Below are 17,313 nucleotides of genomic sequence, written 5' to 3' on the forward strand. Positions count from 1 at the left end.
AGAATGGGAGGGAGCAATTGCCTCAGCATCTTGAGGATGTGCAGTGGAACCTGTGGTATTATCACCACTGAGGTCTTGAAACAGAGAGCAACAGAAAGGGATGTATTGTCGAAGGCTTTCACGGCCAGAGAACGATGGTTGTTGTGGATTTTCTGGGCTGTATAGCCATGGTCTTGGCGAGACCATGGCTATACAGCCCAGAAAATCCACAACAACCAACAGAGAAGGAACTTGGTTCTGTTTAGCTGCTATAGGAATTCCTGGCACTACCCAAGATCTGTATAAACACACAGGAGAAATCTGTAAGAACTAGCCCAGCCTTTCTTGAAGCATTGCACTTGTGGCAGCTCCCAGTCCGCTGCACAGCACATACTGTTTTACTCACCCATCTAAACAGCAATTGTGGAAGCAATGTCACAAGCATGCACTGGCTTGGAGCCTGTATTTGTTTCCACACATGCTTCTCTTCATCTGCTGTGAAGGTAGTCCTTTGCCATGGAGTTTTATGTTCCTCTGATGCTAAGCTTTCTGCTCATGCAAGACCAATGACTTTCAAAGAGCCCCAAAGAGCCTGGTGTTGTGAGAAGTAGGTGGTCTGCAGTGGAATCAAGGTATACGTTCCAAGTCAGGGAGTGGTGGTGAATATCTGAAAACCTGCCATTACTTAGGAACGTATTTTTTTGCCATCACACAGCAAGTAGTTGTGATTGTGATTCCACAGTTGCTGCTGAGAGGCATATAACTGGGAGAATAAATGCAGTTTGAGAACTGCCACAGCTACAAAAATTATACTGCTCTCACTGTGCACACAGCCAGTCATTTCTAGTCTCCAATGGCTTGTTGCATGGTACAAGGTTTCAAACAGTTATATGAAAACCAATTAGAGCCACTCCATGAGAAGTTTTACAACCATCTCATTAGGGGTTGTGATTCCACCAAAAATGAGAAGCAGTGGGTTTAGAGGTCAATGGCCAACTCTGGAGGAGAAAGACCGATAAGGCTGGAATGAATTATCAGTGGGTGGAAGACGACAACAGCAAAATGCATGCTTGGATGAAAGATGGGCAGCGGGAAGAGCATCACTCAATTTTAACATATCACATTAAATGGCTGTCATCAAGAGTGCCTATGTTTGGTTCCAGACAGCTGGACCCCAGTTCTCAGAGCCAGCACTAAACAATGGCAACAGAGAAAGGCATGGAATGCTGGGAAATGCAATGGACAAGGAACCAAGGCATGGTCTACACAGAAGGTGCATTCATGCCTCACGTGTTCAGGAGGGAAGTTGTGTCGCAGCTGCTGAATATCATGAGAGAAAAGTTGCTCCCAAAGCCTCCGGGCCCAGGCAACGCAGTCCCTCCAGCTTCGCGGCTTCTTCTGGAGGCTGTCTAGTACTAGCTCTAACATCTCCAGAGCCTCCACTTCTTGGGTCTCTGGGAAGCTGGGATCCCTGTGAACAGAGTCCAGGAATAGCTGGGTTAGTCTGTGTCAGCCAAAATAACAAGTCAAGTAACATGAAGGTGCCACAAAGTACCTTGTGTTCTTGTGCAGTGTATGCTTTGTCAGTGGCAGACTAGAGAAGGGACTCTGCTGTCCAGTACAGCAATAAAACTAAATAAATAATTTTAGAAAATGAATATAAAAATTGCACCAAACAATCCTAGTTATGCTGGGAAGACAGCTTAATTATAAACAATACATTGTTAATCCTAAATTATTCTAGCCTTCAAAAGTTAGCCCATACAAATGGGTTTTACATTTCTTACTGATAGCCATGAGACAGAAATACAACCAGACTCCATCCAAGTCTTGGGGCAATCACAATAAAGGCTGTGCAATCCTCTGAAGGCATATTAGAATTTCAGCCAAAATAAGTAGAGTCTAAAGACAGAACTACACTACTACTTAGTTTTGTGATTATTTTTCCCAATAATTTTGTAATGGAATGTTATCATAAAGGTGGGGTATGAGCTTTCGTGAGCCACAGCTCACTCGGCTTCTGTCATCACTCCACTCTCCAAGATAAAAGGACAGATGGACTCACATTCTAGCTGTATCTGAAGAAGTGAGTTGTGGTTCACGAAAGCTCATACCCTACCACTAATTTTGTTAGTCTTATAGGTGCTACTGGACTCTTGCTCTTTTCTACTGCTACAGACAGACTAACATGGCTACCCATCTTGAATAGTTTGGGTAAGCAGCACAGGATTCCGTTGCAATTGAAAAAGGAAGACTGGTTGCGAGGGTGGTGCTATTTGCACTTTCCCCACCACTTAAAAATCTCTTTCCCAGTACCTGTAAGCTGTCCCCAAAGGGGTTTAAAGCAGCTAGGTGGTGATATTCACCAGGAAAAAAAACGAAGGGAATGAATTAAACAGTGCTTTTTCTGCTGTGTCAGTCTATCCCTTTAACTCACAGCACCAATGGCTGTGTTCTGATAAAACAGAAGCATTGGAGCAAGCATTTTGCCTTTTTGTTTGTTTACTTCATTAGCATTTCTCCCCAATGGGGACCCAAACTGGCTTAACATTGTTCTCTTTTCCTCTATTTATTCACACAATTCTCCCATGAGGTAGGTTAGGTTGAGACTATAATGTAGTCCCTCCTTAGGGGTCAGGTCAGTAACCTCACATGTGTGACTGCTCACCAAAAGTTGAAAGCTACCACAGTGGGAATTGTCCCCATCATCTCTGCAGCCAAATGAAGGGATTAACATGACAGAATTAGGTATGAACTTTGGATCAGACAAGGCACAGTGTAGAATGAAGAGGCAATGGCAGGTGGATTTTTGTATTTTGTGGAGTGTATTCACTGATCCCACCCAGCCTCCCAGGAAGAGAGTACATGGAGGTTGTCTCAGTGTATCCTCACAGAAAACCTGGAAACACTGTTGGGCCCAAGATGACCCAATGAACTCTGTGGTTGCACAGGGACTCAAACCCAAGTCCCTCTGGTCCGATATAACACTAGGTCCTCTACACCACAGTAGTGTAGAACACCAAACCAGTAGAGATGGGGAAGGCAGTATTGAATTATATGGCTGATTTGAATATATATCCAGGCAAAGCTTATCCAATTGACTCCTTTATTCTGTAAAACTAGAAGACTTGTATTTAAAGCAATTGTTATGCTAGGGCACTTCCTGTTCCATAGATGGTATCATTGCTATTATTGCTATATAGTTAATTATATTTAGATTCCATCAGTTTAAATCTGCTCCAGTTCTAGTTACTATATATTGTTATGGTTTTGTTGGTTGTTTAAACTGTTGTTTTTATTGTTGGAAAAAATTAATAATACTCTTTTTTTTTTTAAGGCAAATGCCTCTCTGGCCATGACTGGACTCAAGCAGGAATCATACCTGTTTTAAAGGCCAGCGAATCTCATGTTGGATTACTAAGACATGGCATCGTCTCATGCTCATGGAGGTGTGAGCAGAGCCTGCCCCCCAAAAATACTCCTCTTCCTATCCAAGGTAAGTTTATGAATAAACCACAGTTTCTGCTACAGCCCAGCCACTAGCATCTTGTAAAAATCCGCCTTATTCTTATTATCATTGCCTTTCAAGATTTCTTTTAACTACAATCCCATAATCAACATTCTGCCTGATGCTTACTGCAGGAATTTGTTGACGGTCTCTGCTCTCTTCCTGAACAGACCCTCAAACTGATTTCGGGCCCACTGCAAGGAAGAGAAAAACAACATTGTCAGTGGCTACTTGGACTTTACTAGAAGATCTCTTATCAGTACCTCTTGCCTCCCACTGAATCTAGCTGGGAGACATAGAAGGCCTCACAAAAAGGACATCCCATAATTGTAGAGCTCCTTCTGACACCATGTAATGGGTTCAGTGTGACAGTGACCCTATCATCCTCCTTCCCTTGGAGTAGACAAGTACAGGGGATGTGTTCTCTTTTCCTTCCCTGCCACAGATAGAGAAGTAGCAGCTGAAGTTCTGCACAAGGTGAAGGAGCTGGCTCAGCTAGTAGGGGAAACAGCTGGTCCCCATTTCCTGCTGTCAACAGGGCTGACAATCCCAGTCCTAGTGCAGCTGCCTACAAAGGGTAAGTGAAGCCAAGGGGCCAGGCAAGGAACCAAGAGGGGACACAGTCAACAGCTTTCCCTTTTCAAGGATGGATCAGCTAGGGGAGAGTCTCGGAGGGCAGGCACTGTAGGACTGACCAGCCGGTGAAATCATGGAGAACTGTGGATAAGAAGAGCACTCTACCTGTAATGTGTGCTGGATGGTAGTGGGAAAGTAGCGCAGGGTGCAAAGAGGGTACTCTTCCTCATCTTGATCCATGGCATAGCCATATGACTCCGTCAGAAAGGGCACATAGACCTGAACATTCCCCCTAGTGCCTTGCGTTCCAGAATCAAGCAGAGGCTTGAGGTATTTTGTGCACTGTTTACCCACATATGCTCCTGCAGGGAAAGAAGATAAGTTATCAGGGATGCAGCTCCTTTTGCAGATCCCTGCTGTCATTGCCTCCCCCTGAACCTGGAACAAAAAACATTGTGGTAAGAAGGGAAATGGAACAGTAATGGCATTATCTGAATAGTCGTTATGGACTTTCCGCAGAAGGTGGCAGATTGGATTGTATCCTACCAGTAAGTAAGGATGAGAGGAAGAGAGTCCATGAACAGCATCCAGCATCCTACATCGTCCTATCCAAATGGATCAAAGGCTTTTTTCCCATAGGTATCTTCTGAGCCTCGTTCCCATTAGGAAATACCAAGCTTGGACTCACAACTCGTATGCCAAGCTGGAGATGCCACAGAGGTCTTGCCAAGTGTGTATTTGGATGACATAATTTGTGCTTTGATACAACATTTTATAATGCCTATTACTGATTAACAATGATGCTTCCTAGCTGCCTAACATTTCCCCTATGTTTTCAAAGCACAGACAATACCTTTACAACAGTCCCATGGCATTGGCCAGTATTATTATCTTCATAGCACAGGTGAGGACTGAAACGGTGTGGAAGCAGCTTCCTAAGGCCACCTAGTAGAGTTCATGACTGAGCTAAGATTTGATCAAGGGCTTCCTGGCTCAGAGCTCATAGTCTACATGGCAAATGTGACACCCCATTTATTAGCACTGTGTGTATTTTCTGGATCTGCATTTGCAACATACACCAGGACTTTAGATTTGGTTGAGGACACCCTGCTTATTCAAACTTTCTTGCCCCTTGAGGAGGCCTTGCTGGCACTCTCTTGCTCCTGGTGCTAATATAAATCAACAGCAATCCAATGCTTTTAGTAGAAGAACCTAAATCCCTAGTAGGACAGACTTCCAAGTAAACATGCATAGGATTCACATGAAGAAATGAAGCTGCCTTATACTGAATCAGACCACTGGTCTATTGGACCAGTATTGTCTACTCTAACTGGCAGTGGGTCTCCAAGGTCTCAATCAGAGCTCTTCCAGATTTGGTCATTTTAACTGGAGATGTGTGGATTGAACCTGGGACCTTCTGCATGCAAAACAGATTCTCTGTCATGCAGCCACAGACCTTCTCATTGAGAGCCAACCATATAGCCCTTTGTGAATTGTTCCTGTCCTCCAGGAAAAAATTAACTTTCCATCCAAGAGGCACCAGGTGGCCAGCAAAAAGCTGCCCATCAAAATCTGTCTTGCACCCAGTGAATGGTCATCCTACAATGCTCTTCTTTCGCTCCCTTCACAAGGTTATGCCCTGAGTCCCAGCGTATAGCTGGAAGGCACACACTACAACAGCTTTCCTGACGCTAAAGAGGTCTGGGTCTGGTCAGTGCTGAATGGAAATCTTCCTGGGAACCTAATGGAGTTCCACAACAAAAGAAGATGGGATCTACATTAAATGAATATATAGCTGTCTTTTTCACCCACAATGTTATATCAAAAATATATGCAACAGTTTCTGTTAGTGACCCAGACATAAGAGTGTGCATGGGGTGGACAGAGCTTCCAGTTACTCAAAAGGTGAGCATCCATATTGACACAGTTCTCTATCCTTGTCACGACTGCTTCCCTGGATTGTCCTTTTTTAAAGTATTCCATCTTTCCTTCCTCGTCACCACCCTAGCACATGCTTTAAAAAGCCAAAGACCTGTTAAAACTGAAATAATGTCTGTGAAGTGGTTTGAAAACATTTCACAACACTAAGCAAAATATTATTCATATTAGACCAATGCCCCCAAAGAAATCCACTTTACATATTTCATTCTGAACATGGCATAGAGAGGGACAACTACTGGCATTTCTTCTGGAACACTCACTGGCTTGCAGGCTGTCCAGGGCAGTGGCTACACCATCCAAACCAAGGAAGAATTCATCTCCATAGTAGCACTCAGTGTCAGGCCCAACCTGATTTTGCTCAGCTGTTACATTGATAGAGGGATTTATGAGCTTTATGGCAGCTGCTGCCACTTCTGACTTCAGCAGCTACAGGGACAAAGAGGTTATTATTAGGTGAAGAAAGATTAGAAATCAACAAAAAATGGTCCATTTGGTTATCATCCAAAGTCATTAGCCATGGTGGCAGGAGGACAGCCATATCAGAGCCTATATTCTCCTTTTCAGCATTGTGAATGGGTTTTTAAATATTCCTTGAGACGCACTGCTTGGTCAAATTGTGCCCCCCCCTCCACACACACATTCCCCAAACCTCTCACCATCATCTCTGTAAAACTTACAGACACATCCTGTGCTCGAAAGAGGAACTGACGGTTGAGGTTGGAATATTCAATGGTGTCCATGTCTGTGACAGTGATGTTCCCACCCTTACCAGCAGCCAAGCCAATCATTGCAAAGTTCTTCAACAGCTCACAGCCAATAGCACCAGCTCCCACCTGAGGAAGTGGCAATAAGATTGATACAAGACCTACAACACTTTGGATGTAATCCTGAACTCTTGAGGTAGGGTGAGGGATAAGGGGACAGGAGACACTTCCAAGTTATGTGGCTGTTTCTGGTATAAGATGTGAATCTACTGGATTGGTGCCCATGAAAATATATATGTAGAAAACCATTATTCAGAACTGAAACATACACATGAACTTTTCAGGAATGATTTACAAATAGGAAACTAGATTCCTATAGTCTTCAATTGCATCTCTTTCCTGGGAAATTTACACAGCCGTTCAGTTCTAACATGATGATTTCTACTTGTATTTCTCCACATGGAGGAAAAATCTTACATTCAAAGAAGCCCAAAATCAGGATGGAGCATTCTCTAGTGAAATTACAGAGGCTGGTGTAGACATAAGAAACACCATCAGAAAACCACTAACCTCAACAGATTAATAATGTACTTTAGGGAGCAGAATTGAGCAAACATTATAACAAACAACAAACTAAGGACTCTCTTTGTGAAAAATGAATCACTGAACGCATTTTATACTACAGATGCTCATTAGCAAACAACTGAGAAAGGAAAACATTTATCTTCTAAATACACTTTTGATTCCATCTGGCCCTCTGAACTAAGCCTTAATTTGTAACAAAACAAGAACTGGAAGGAAAACCTACAAGCTCATCCAATCTATCATGCATCTGACGAAGAGAACTTGATTCTTGAAAGCTTATGCTACAATAAAATTGGTTAGTCTTAAAGGTGCTACTGGACTCTTTTTGATTTTGCTACCACAGACTAACACGGCTAACTCCTCTGCATCTATGACCAATCTATGTGCTAATTCATTGACTGCGTATAACACATAAAGAACCATGTGAGACGTTCAAACAAGAAAAAGGAGTAAAACCAGGATGTAATATCAACCCAACCCTCTTTTATCTTATAAATCAACTATCTTCCAAACCTTTTTGAAACTTCTGTGGAGTCCAGGATTACCAGTATATGACTCAGCAGCATGCTGCCTGTTACACACTACCGACCTCACCAAGCTCTCACCTACACAAGAAGTGACCTGTGAGGAACTTTGAACCAGAAATCTAAGGGGGAAAATGTGCTGCTTAAGAGCACACACATGAACTTCACGTGGGAAAAAAATCCACAGCAGTTAAGAAGCACTAAAATGGCAATCCTCTGCAATGGCAATAAGAAGTAAATCCCATTGAACTATTCACACCCACATTTTGATGAATATACTTCCTTAATCTGCAGGAGTTATAACTTTGGTTCTGCACTGAAAAACGTAGTTCTGTATCCCCCATTCAGTTCTCAGAAAACTGCATTCTAAGAGAGTTTCTTACAGTGCAATCCTCTGCAGAGTTACTACAGAATGGTGCTGAAAACACATTTATTCACCAGTAAGTTCCACCTAGTGCAAAGGGATGGAACTGTTTCCTCCCAGCAACTGGCAGCTTTGCAGTCAATCTTTTTATTAATCATTTCCTGGTCTGATTAGGAACAGCGATCCCACCATTCACTCTTTTTAAAAATTGATCTGTCAGTATCGCCACTTCACTTGAATGCACTGTGGAGCTGAAAAACATGCACAAACAAAAATGATTGTTGACTGATTGGGAAAATGTTTAACTTAGCTTGGTGTATGGGGCATTAAAGAGTGAAGGGGGGGGGGACAAAGAAAGACCAAGAAACAACCCTCCAGAAACTGCTAGATTTGAAAGCAGAGAAAGATTTCTCTACGCACCAGAAGAAAGCAGGAGAGTATTTTGGGCTAGTCAATTTTTCCGTTGCTTAAAATTCAGCTAGAAGTGATATTGGATAGTCCTGATCAACGTTCCCATTTATTTATATTTTCATAAACAGACACCTTCCAATTTGGATCTGGAATGTAGCACTGGGAAGAGAGTGGCTTAAGTCCTTCTCCCATGGTCATGATACAACATGGCTGCCTAGAGATGTTATATCCCCAGTCAGTAATAGTCAGAGGACAGCATATAAATTCTGCAGTCCTGACCCGATTTATGCCCCCCCTTCTCTGCTATATATAAAAATGTAAAGTCCTAATCCAATCAGCACTTCAAGGAATTTTTAATTGGCTGTAAAACCAGAAAATGTTGGGGCATTATCAACAACCTTACTGCTCCATCTCCCAGGTGCTTCAGTAGCACTTTGTCTTTCCATTTTGACTAGCATTGTGATTATTTTCAACGTTTTTCTTTTCAAAGCTTATTAGATGACCTTGGACCAGTTACACCTCATCAGCCTCACCTACCTCACAGGATTGTTGTGAGGATAAAATGGAGGAGAGAATGATGTGAGCAGCTTGTGGTCCTCATTGGGGAAGAAAGGTGGGATATAAATAAACAAAGTTAAAAATAATCCCCACAAACCACATCTGAAAAAGATGAGAGGACAACAGGGAAAACGTTGGAGTACAATTGTTTGACAAAGACATTTTAATTCTCATTTGAATTCTCTGCTATAAGTTATTCATGCAGTTATTACAATCCAAGACAGCACTGCTATTTGGAATATGGTCTCAGTGGAATTACTTCAGAATAAACATGCATAGACTGGTGCTGAAAAATCAACACAGTGCAATTCAAAGCAGACTTCAGTGGACTTAGAAGGGTGGAACTCTGCCTTGGACTGTACTGTAAGATACATTTCAAGAATGTAAATTATGCATGTCTGGGCCTAACAATGAATGTGTTCTGAAACTTTAGGGAAGGTTATCAAAGCATTGCAGGGAAAAAAACCCACAGCAAATGTTGAATCAAATTAGAGTTTATGCAGTAATTAGATATAATAGGGGTTGTTGTTTTTTATACCTGTGCCAAAAAATTCCAAATTCTGCACCCAGAAGACTAGAATGCTACACTAAAAGCAGATTAAGCAATTCAAGAAATGTGATGTAAATTTGAGGGGTTTTTAATAAATACAGTGAAATTGCTTTATTTTTACTCCAATATTTGAACTGAGGTATGTATGCATACAGGTGGGAGAAGCTCTACTTTTCAAACCCAAGAGCCTTTACTGATACTGCCTGCCCAATTCTAAATCTCCCATAAAGCCACAAAGACCACTTTCTTAAAGACAGAACAAAGATTCTTTGGAATCCATGCCAAATTTCCCATAAAACTTATGTATGCTAGAACTGGAGGTGGTGACACCCTTGGATATAAACTTTATTGACCACTGTAATTGCCATTTACACAATAATCCGAGCAGTTTTATTTTGTGGAAATAAAATCTGGGCTCCACTTTTAAAAATTTGCTACACTTTAGGATGAAATACTTTCAGGTCTCCTCATTGGCAATTGTGCAAGCAAATGTTATATTTACAAAGAAATGCCAGTAACAGCTGCAGAGCAGATCTGAATCAGTTACTCATCATACAAAAAAATCACTATTCATCTTCTAGTGCAGTCAGCACTCCCTTCATCATAAAGCATTGGAAAAATAAGACACTAAAGTTAAGGGAAACATCAGTCCACTCTCATGTCATCATTACCCAAATGAATAAACTATCTTCTGCCCAGCGAAGGAAACAATCGAATGCAAATATAGTTGCAAAAAAATTAGACACCTGCAGGTCATTCAAAAGACTTATGGATTTCTGTGCAAGCTATTAACATTAATAGAGTGCCTCCCTATAGAGAAATAGGCAGTGATCATAACAAACTGAGAAACGGAAGGCACAAAATAGGCCTCAACCCCCCAGACCACGGCAACCAGTGCCACCTCGAACTCCTTGGAGAAGGGGTGGAATAAAATTGTCTCTACCCATATAACTCTTTAAAAACCTGCACGTCTAGCTTGGCCCCAAGTTACCTAAGAAGGATGTGGACTGGGGGATCTTTTAGTCAGTGACATTTATCGAGTTATTGTATGTCTTGCTTTACGGCAAAGAGCTAGACTATATAATTCACTGGATCCTCCCAACTTTCTGATTATGTGGGTTGCATTTACTACCACAGCCCTACTTTCTCAAACAGTTCCTCTCAGTTTCCTAATGCAGTATTACCTGCTTGGCCCTCATCTTTCCTCCGGCCCCATTTTTACAGACCTAACCTGTATAAGTAACATCTATACTAAACATCCGCCCTCCTTAGTTTGGGACCTCTGCTTCATCTTCATGAATACACCCTGATCCCACATCCAGCCTGCCCAACTCACCACAAAATATTTCTGTTTCCCAAGACGCTCCTGGAAGTCAGCACCAAAAACAGCAATTTGCCCATCATAGCGGCTGCCATGCTGTCAGAGAGGAGAGATGGCAGGTGTTAGGGATCCAAAAGGAAGGCTCCAAAGAGGGGACAGCAGGAGGCTAATGCAATTTTAAGGGGGCAATCACTACCATCTCTAACAGTTCATAATTTGAACTTCTTTTGAACAGGAGCTCAATCTAGAAACAAAAAGAGAGAGAAGCTATCTAGCAGCCTAAAGGGACCAACTTTGACAGAAATTATCTACCAGGAAAAGTCCACCATGGAACGAGATATGGCAGGATGAGACTGGTTTGGTTACCCACTTGTCTGCCCAGTCCATACATTGGCTTGGATCCACCTGAATATTTTGCAGATGGAAGGATTTTCACTAGTGCGAATTTTGCACTCCCTGCCCCTCCCCACTGCAGCCTGAAATGCCCAACAAAATGCTGCTGAAGGGGAGGGGCAGGGGACCCAAAGGAACAGCACTGGGAGGAACTGGGGGGTGTAGAGGGAAGGAAAAGTGAGAACATAAGACTGCTTGGACAGAAATCTTTTCATCTGCAGAAACAGACTGGTGGATTCAACCTATAAAGGGGGCATGGAGGTGTAGTGAATTGAACCTTGCTGTGTGTAGGCAGAAAGATCACCCTGAGGGGGTCTCAATATATCCTAGGGAAGTCATTGTAAGTTAATGGGAAACAGCAAAATGCTACAGATAAGGGCCAATCCACACACGATGCTGACGGTCCATGATCAGATCACCAGACATCTAAAGGAGCTACAAAAAGCAACTATAGAGGACCCCTGCATAGATCAAGACTGTAGCATTGGAAAGGGGGAATTAACTGTGCTGTTTCCCCAATCATAAATGGCCGCTTTAAACTCTAGGAAGGAAAAAAAAAAGACAAGCACAATATGAATATCACATTGGAACAATGCTTAGTGTGTTGAATTAGGACTTGGGAGATCTGGGTTCAAATCCCTATTCAGCCATGAAGCTCACTGGGTGATGTTGGACCAGTAACCTTCTCTCTGCCTAACCTTCCTTCTAGGCAGGGATAAAATAGGGGAAAGCCATATATGCCACCCTGAACACCTTAGAGAATGGGAGGAATAAAATTGTCTCTACTCCTCCTTCCATCTTGTCGGTGCAAAAGCAATGAAATCCACCACCCCCCGCCCCAAACCTGGCAACTACCCCCTTCCTCACAGCTGAGCTATGGAGGGCACTGAATCTGGTTAAAGAGCTTAAAGGGGGAACAAATATAGAGCTGAACTGTGCCCCCTCCCTGAATCAGTTGCAGGAAGAGCATCCACAAGGCAGCTATATCTGCAGCCCCCCCCCCCCCCGGAAACACAGTTCACCTTGGGCCAGAGCAAAGGGGTTTGTTTTGTTTTGTTTGCTACATTGTTTCAAAGGGAGAAGGTACAGGCGCCATGTGTGACATGGTCTGAACGGCCATGATGTCGTGTGGAAGCTCCCCACAAGACCTGGGGCATCCAGCTGGCCACACAGGGCAAAATTCCCATGGGGAAGCAGCAAATGGTTAATACAACCTGCAGCATAAAATAATTTACCACAGAGGGTAGGTTGTAAAACACCAGACCCCAAGGGGATGAGAAATGATCCAAAAGCCAAGGTGACAAGAACATTTTTTCCAGGAGCATAAAAGCCAATAAAGTAAGATGACAGAGAGTCTCAGAGCCAAGCTACAAGAGACAAATTACACTATGAGGAGCTCATGAAAGGAGTTGCAATGTTAGCTGGGAAGCTGAGTGAGATCCAACGATTTGTCAATTTCCCCCTCTCTACAGAGCCAGGGAGATCACTGCTTGGAGGATTTGCTAATTTCCTCTTTGCCTCTGGAAGGCTCTGTCAGTTTCTCCTCTCCTTCTAAGAGGCAAAGAGGAAATAAAAAACCTGAGCAATCTCCTTGGCTCTGTAAAGAGGGGAAATTGACAAAGCCTTCTGATCTCTTTTAAAACTCAGCTTCCCGGCTGACATTGTGACTCCCTTCACATGCTCCTCCTCATGTAATCCGTCTCTTGTAGCTTAGCTCTCAGGATCTTTTTAAACGTACGCTAAACATGAATTTGATTGGGAGAAACCCCAACTCAACCAACTTTTAATGTGTGACCCGAAGGGGAAAGGGCATGCATACACAGAAGCAGGAGGAGCTTCTTCATTTCCTCCTTTCTAGCCTGTGCACTTTAACTAGCAGAGAAGGGCCCTGGAGGGAAAGCCGTATGTCTTAAAGCATATGGAACTAGCCTTAAGACAAACAGCCCTCCCCAACAGCCCTTCTCTACTCCTTGAAGTGCATGTGGTAGAAGGGAGAGAAAGAAGCTGCTCTGTCTCCGCACATGCACAGGAGCCAATCACACGTTTAAGGTGCACTGAACTGGGGTTTCCCCAATCAAACATGTGTTTGGCACATATGTAAAGAGTCCCTCAGTGGGGAGGACATTCCATAAGCACTGAGAAAGCCTCATCCCTATTCATCACTTGCCTCATTTCTGTGGATGAGAACACTGACAGCAGGGCTTGGTCTTAAGTTGGTGGGAAGGACTGTATGGGACTCAGGAGAAGATGGTCCAGGTACCTCAACCCCAAGCCATTTAGGGCTGTCAACGATAAGCACCAGTACTTTGACCTGTGCTGGGCAACATGCGAGGTTTCATTCACAGTCTGATATATTTAAAAGTATGTAACGTATGGATTTAATTAAGAAAAGATGGCTGGTATAACTCAAAGGCCCACTTGTGGCTATGGCTTTTATGGTTCCTTATTTACTTGTATGCTTCTTTTGATGTCAACATTAGCTTGTTGTGAGAATGGGGAAGGCACATTAGCTACAGATGTGGCTGTCCACATCTTGTCAGCTTGGGGCTCCAACTCTCTTTGACAAATGAAAGGCAGAGGTGGGGGAATGGGAACATGTACATTGCCAGAACCCTTGACATAAAGGAGGGGGGCATGAATATATATATATATATATATATATATATATATATATATATATATATATATATATATATATAAAAAACAGAGCTCTGATCCCATCCAACCAGAGATACTGTGATGGAAAAGTACAAACAGAAGAATGTATCCCTCACTGGAGCACAGTCTTCCTCAGTCAGCAACGCAGTACGGTCCTCCTCGGGTAGGCATTCATAGGCATCAAAGTACAGCCACTGGTTGAGAGGAGTGAATTTTCCAGAGGCCGCCTGTAGGCAGAAGGGAGGGGGGAAATTTCACACAGCCATTCTTCCGAAGGAACTGTAGTTTATTTGTTGGTTGGTTGGGAGGAGCTATTTCTCTCAAGGGTTCCAGAAGTCCCAAGAACAATCATACCATAAATCTTGCCACCTTTGTTCCTTAAGAGAGCTCTTGTGTCTATAACAAATATATAACTGGCAGAAATTCAATAGGAAAAGCTTCCATATACCTTCATCTTCATGCCAGGATGGGCTATGTTTTTCATTTCCTGCCTGATATATGCCAGTTAAAAGGCACAAGTGCCCTGCCACAGAAGAAAAAGAATGGTAAAACTCTTATCACTCTTCACATCTCCAGTTGGCCATCCATTTGTCATGGAACTCTATTGAGATCCCCAACTTTTTAACTGAGGCCAGAAAATGCATACAAGTGAAAAGCAGAGCAGAAATTATAATCCCCAGGTGTTGGATGCAACTGGTTACCTGGCTAGTTCATGCTCCCCTGTGCTTTGAGATCATCCCATGAAAAATGAACTTCTCATGGTTCTGAATACTCAGATTCCTGATTATAACTAAGGGAAGGAGTTTCCCACTTGTACCTTTGTTATATAAATGAGCTGACTGAAACAGAAAGTCAAGCAGAAAGTCAAGACTAAGGAGATAAAAAAATATATAAAATAAAATGTTATATGGGCTTCAGGCTTGAGCTCAGAGGTCAATGCAGTTAGGATTGGTAGGAAAGAAGAGGAAAGACTGGACTGGCGGGAAAAAAGCAGCTGGAGCCAACTCTTTCTGAGAAGCCTGGGAACAAGAGACAGGATGTTGCAAGGCAAAGTTAACCTTCCCACACTGACATCTGGTAAAGTTAAGAAGAAGAAGAACACTGCTAAGCCAATCCATCCTCTATTCTGTTTACCATCAGATCCTGCACAGTACGTCACCCTGCTAGCTAAGAGGCCTCTCATTTCCATACTGTTACAGATTTAGCCTGTTCTCAGCTAGGCTTGGGGTGCTACAGAAGAGCTGGAAATCCATCCATCCTGCCATTCTGGCCTTTAACAACCCCCGAGAATCTGATATTCCACTCTGGAAAACAGCTGAGATCTTGCCTAACCTGAGCCACAAGAGATTCACCAGTTATGCCCCCTTTTGGGGATCTTCAGTGGCAATGCCGCTGGGTTAACACTTGAGGAATATACAAATGTGTTAAAGTGTTTAAAAATGCTCGTCAGATACACAAATGTGTTAAGAGTGTTCACATACAGTACTTCAGTAACCTCTAAGGTTAGTATTGTCACTCCCATGCTACAGATTAAGGGACTGTGGCTGAGATCTAGTGGTGTCTTGCCTAAAGACCTCTATCAGTTTAATGGTTGGAGCAAATGTGAACCAGGGATTTAGGATTGCACTGTCAATTTCTGAAGCCCCTTTCAGTCATTACAATCACCTGTGTGCAAGCCATTGCTATATTGTATGAACAGGGTAAGATGGGTATTTTTCTGTTTTGGTTTAAATGTTCAGAAAACCCAGTTTTTAGGGTATCTGTTTGCACACACCAAGGCTATGAAATGCAAGCATTGCCTGTTCACCAGTCATATAAACCACATGTATCAAGAGTATTGCGCTATGTGCAATCTCCCTTTACTCACAGTTGATCGTAATGAAAGAAAAGCGCTTTAGGCACCGTGCTATAGTAGCTTTCATGCTGTGTAATTACACTTAATGGACCTGAGCTATGCTCTTGGACAGCAGGAGGCATGTGAGGGAACAAAATGTGAAGACCAGGACATTCAATCCCATTCATACAAAAGAGAGAGAAAATAGGCCCATAATAATGCAATCATTCCACTCTTCACCATAAAGCACTCAAACTTTAAGATCAAATGATAACAGACCTCTCCTGCATGTGGCACTAGAACACCCACTGACACAAACAGGCAAGCGCTAACAAGAAGAGTGCCCTTGAGGGGGTCCTTCTTTTGATAACGCCTGCTGGGTGAGGGTCCTGCTTGCTGACAGAACTGATCGTGGGACGAGCCTGTCTTCAAAAATCAGACAAATTAGTCTTTAAAACTGTCCTAAAGCTTGAGGTGCCATCTAGTGGCCATTCTACAAAACAGAAGCAAAAAAACTCCACTCATATGCGGGGGGGCAGGGGGGAAGCTGCATCCATACAGGGGAGATTCTCCATATTGTATTAATTTTGTCTGCATTTTTCCCATTTCATGCTTCTGGAGGGCTTTTTCCTTTTGTAGTAAAATAGCATGATATCGCTATAGCATTTACCTTTTTTTTTAAAAGAGCCTCAAAAAGGAAAAGAAAATTTTGTCTGCGAAGGGCTGGCAGAAGGAAAATGGTGCCAATGCAATGGTGAAAATGCACACTTCCCATCCAGATGCTGTGATAAACTCTTCTCAAAAAGATTGTTACAAAACTGATTTGGAAAGGAGTATACTGAGGACAAGAAAAGAATGATCTAAGTACAATTAAAACATGACACAGTGTCAATGTTCCAAAGAAAGTGCTCCAGTTTGGAGACAAACGTGAAGAAAAACTTCCATCCACAAAACACTCCAGAGAATGCCTGAAGATACTCTGAGGTACACATGCTGATAATGGAGGAACAATTTGAGGCATGCCTTAGGGCCAAACTACATAAGACAAAGTCTAACAAGAGTTATTTCCCCAGGGGTGTTTCAGCTCAGGAAATATTGCGCAGGAGGAAGGCAGGAGTTTCATCCCCCCATGCTGCAGCCCCATGACAAATCAGACTCCCACAGACTGTTAACAAGCCATTCCCTACAGCTGCTGTGCAGCTGCAAGGAAAGCAAATTGGGTCTGGGGAAACCAGGCCTACCTTGAAAGAAACTGTATTTTGTAGTTTGACTCTTATACATGAGCCTGGCCAAGTTCCATATGTTTCTGGGAATTATACCACACATCATAGTTTGGCCACTAAAATTAATCTTAGTTTTTAAGTTCCATATGTACAAAAATCTGAAGAAGTAGCCTTTGCAAAACTG

At 42.8% G+C, this 17,313-nt stretch overlaps 1 protein-coding gene across 3 annotated transcripts in view; it reads right to left on the bottom strand.

Moving 5' to 3' along the window:
* Positions 1–17,313, bottom strand: part of UBA7 (ubiquitin like modifier activating enzyme 7) — a 43,679-nt gene that overhangs the window by 18,141 nt on the left and 8,225 nt on the right. For 2 of the 3 annotated variants that reach the window (XM_054978123.1, XM_054978122.1), the window contains exons 11-17: positions 14,189–14,299; positions 11,037–11,117; positions 6,682–6,837; positions 6,265–6,430; positions 4,229–4,425; positions 3,617–3,681; positions 1,270–1,450 (exon numbers count right to left, since the gene is read on the bottom strand). In XM_054978123.1, the coding sequence (XP_054834098.1) occupies positions 1,270–1,450; positions 3,617–3,681; positions 4,229–4,425; positions 6,265–6,430; positions 6,682–6,837; positions 11,037–11,117; positions 14,189–14,299 (957 nt within the window). The remainder of the gene's footprint in view (positions 1–1,269; positions 1,451–3,616; positions 3,682–4,228; positions 4,426–6,264; positions 6,431–6,681; positions 6,838–11,036; positions 11,118–14,188; positions 14,300–17,313) is intronic. The other variant, XM_054978124.1, reaches the window with a different exon arrangement.

Source organism: Eublepharis macularius, chromosome 4 (assembly GCF_028583425.1).
Source record: "Eublepharis macularius isolate TG4126 chromosome 4, MPM_Emac_v1.0, whole genome shotgun sequence".
NCBI lineage: Eukaryota > Metazoa > Chordata > Lepidosauria > Squamata > Eublepharidae > Eublepharis > Eublepharis macularius.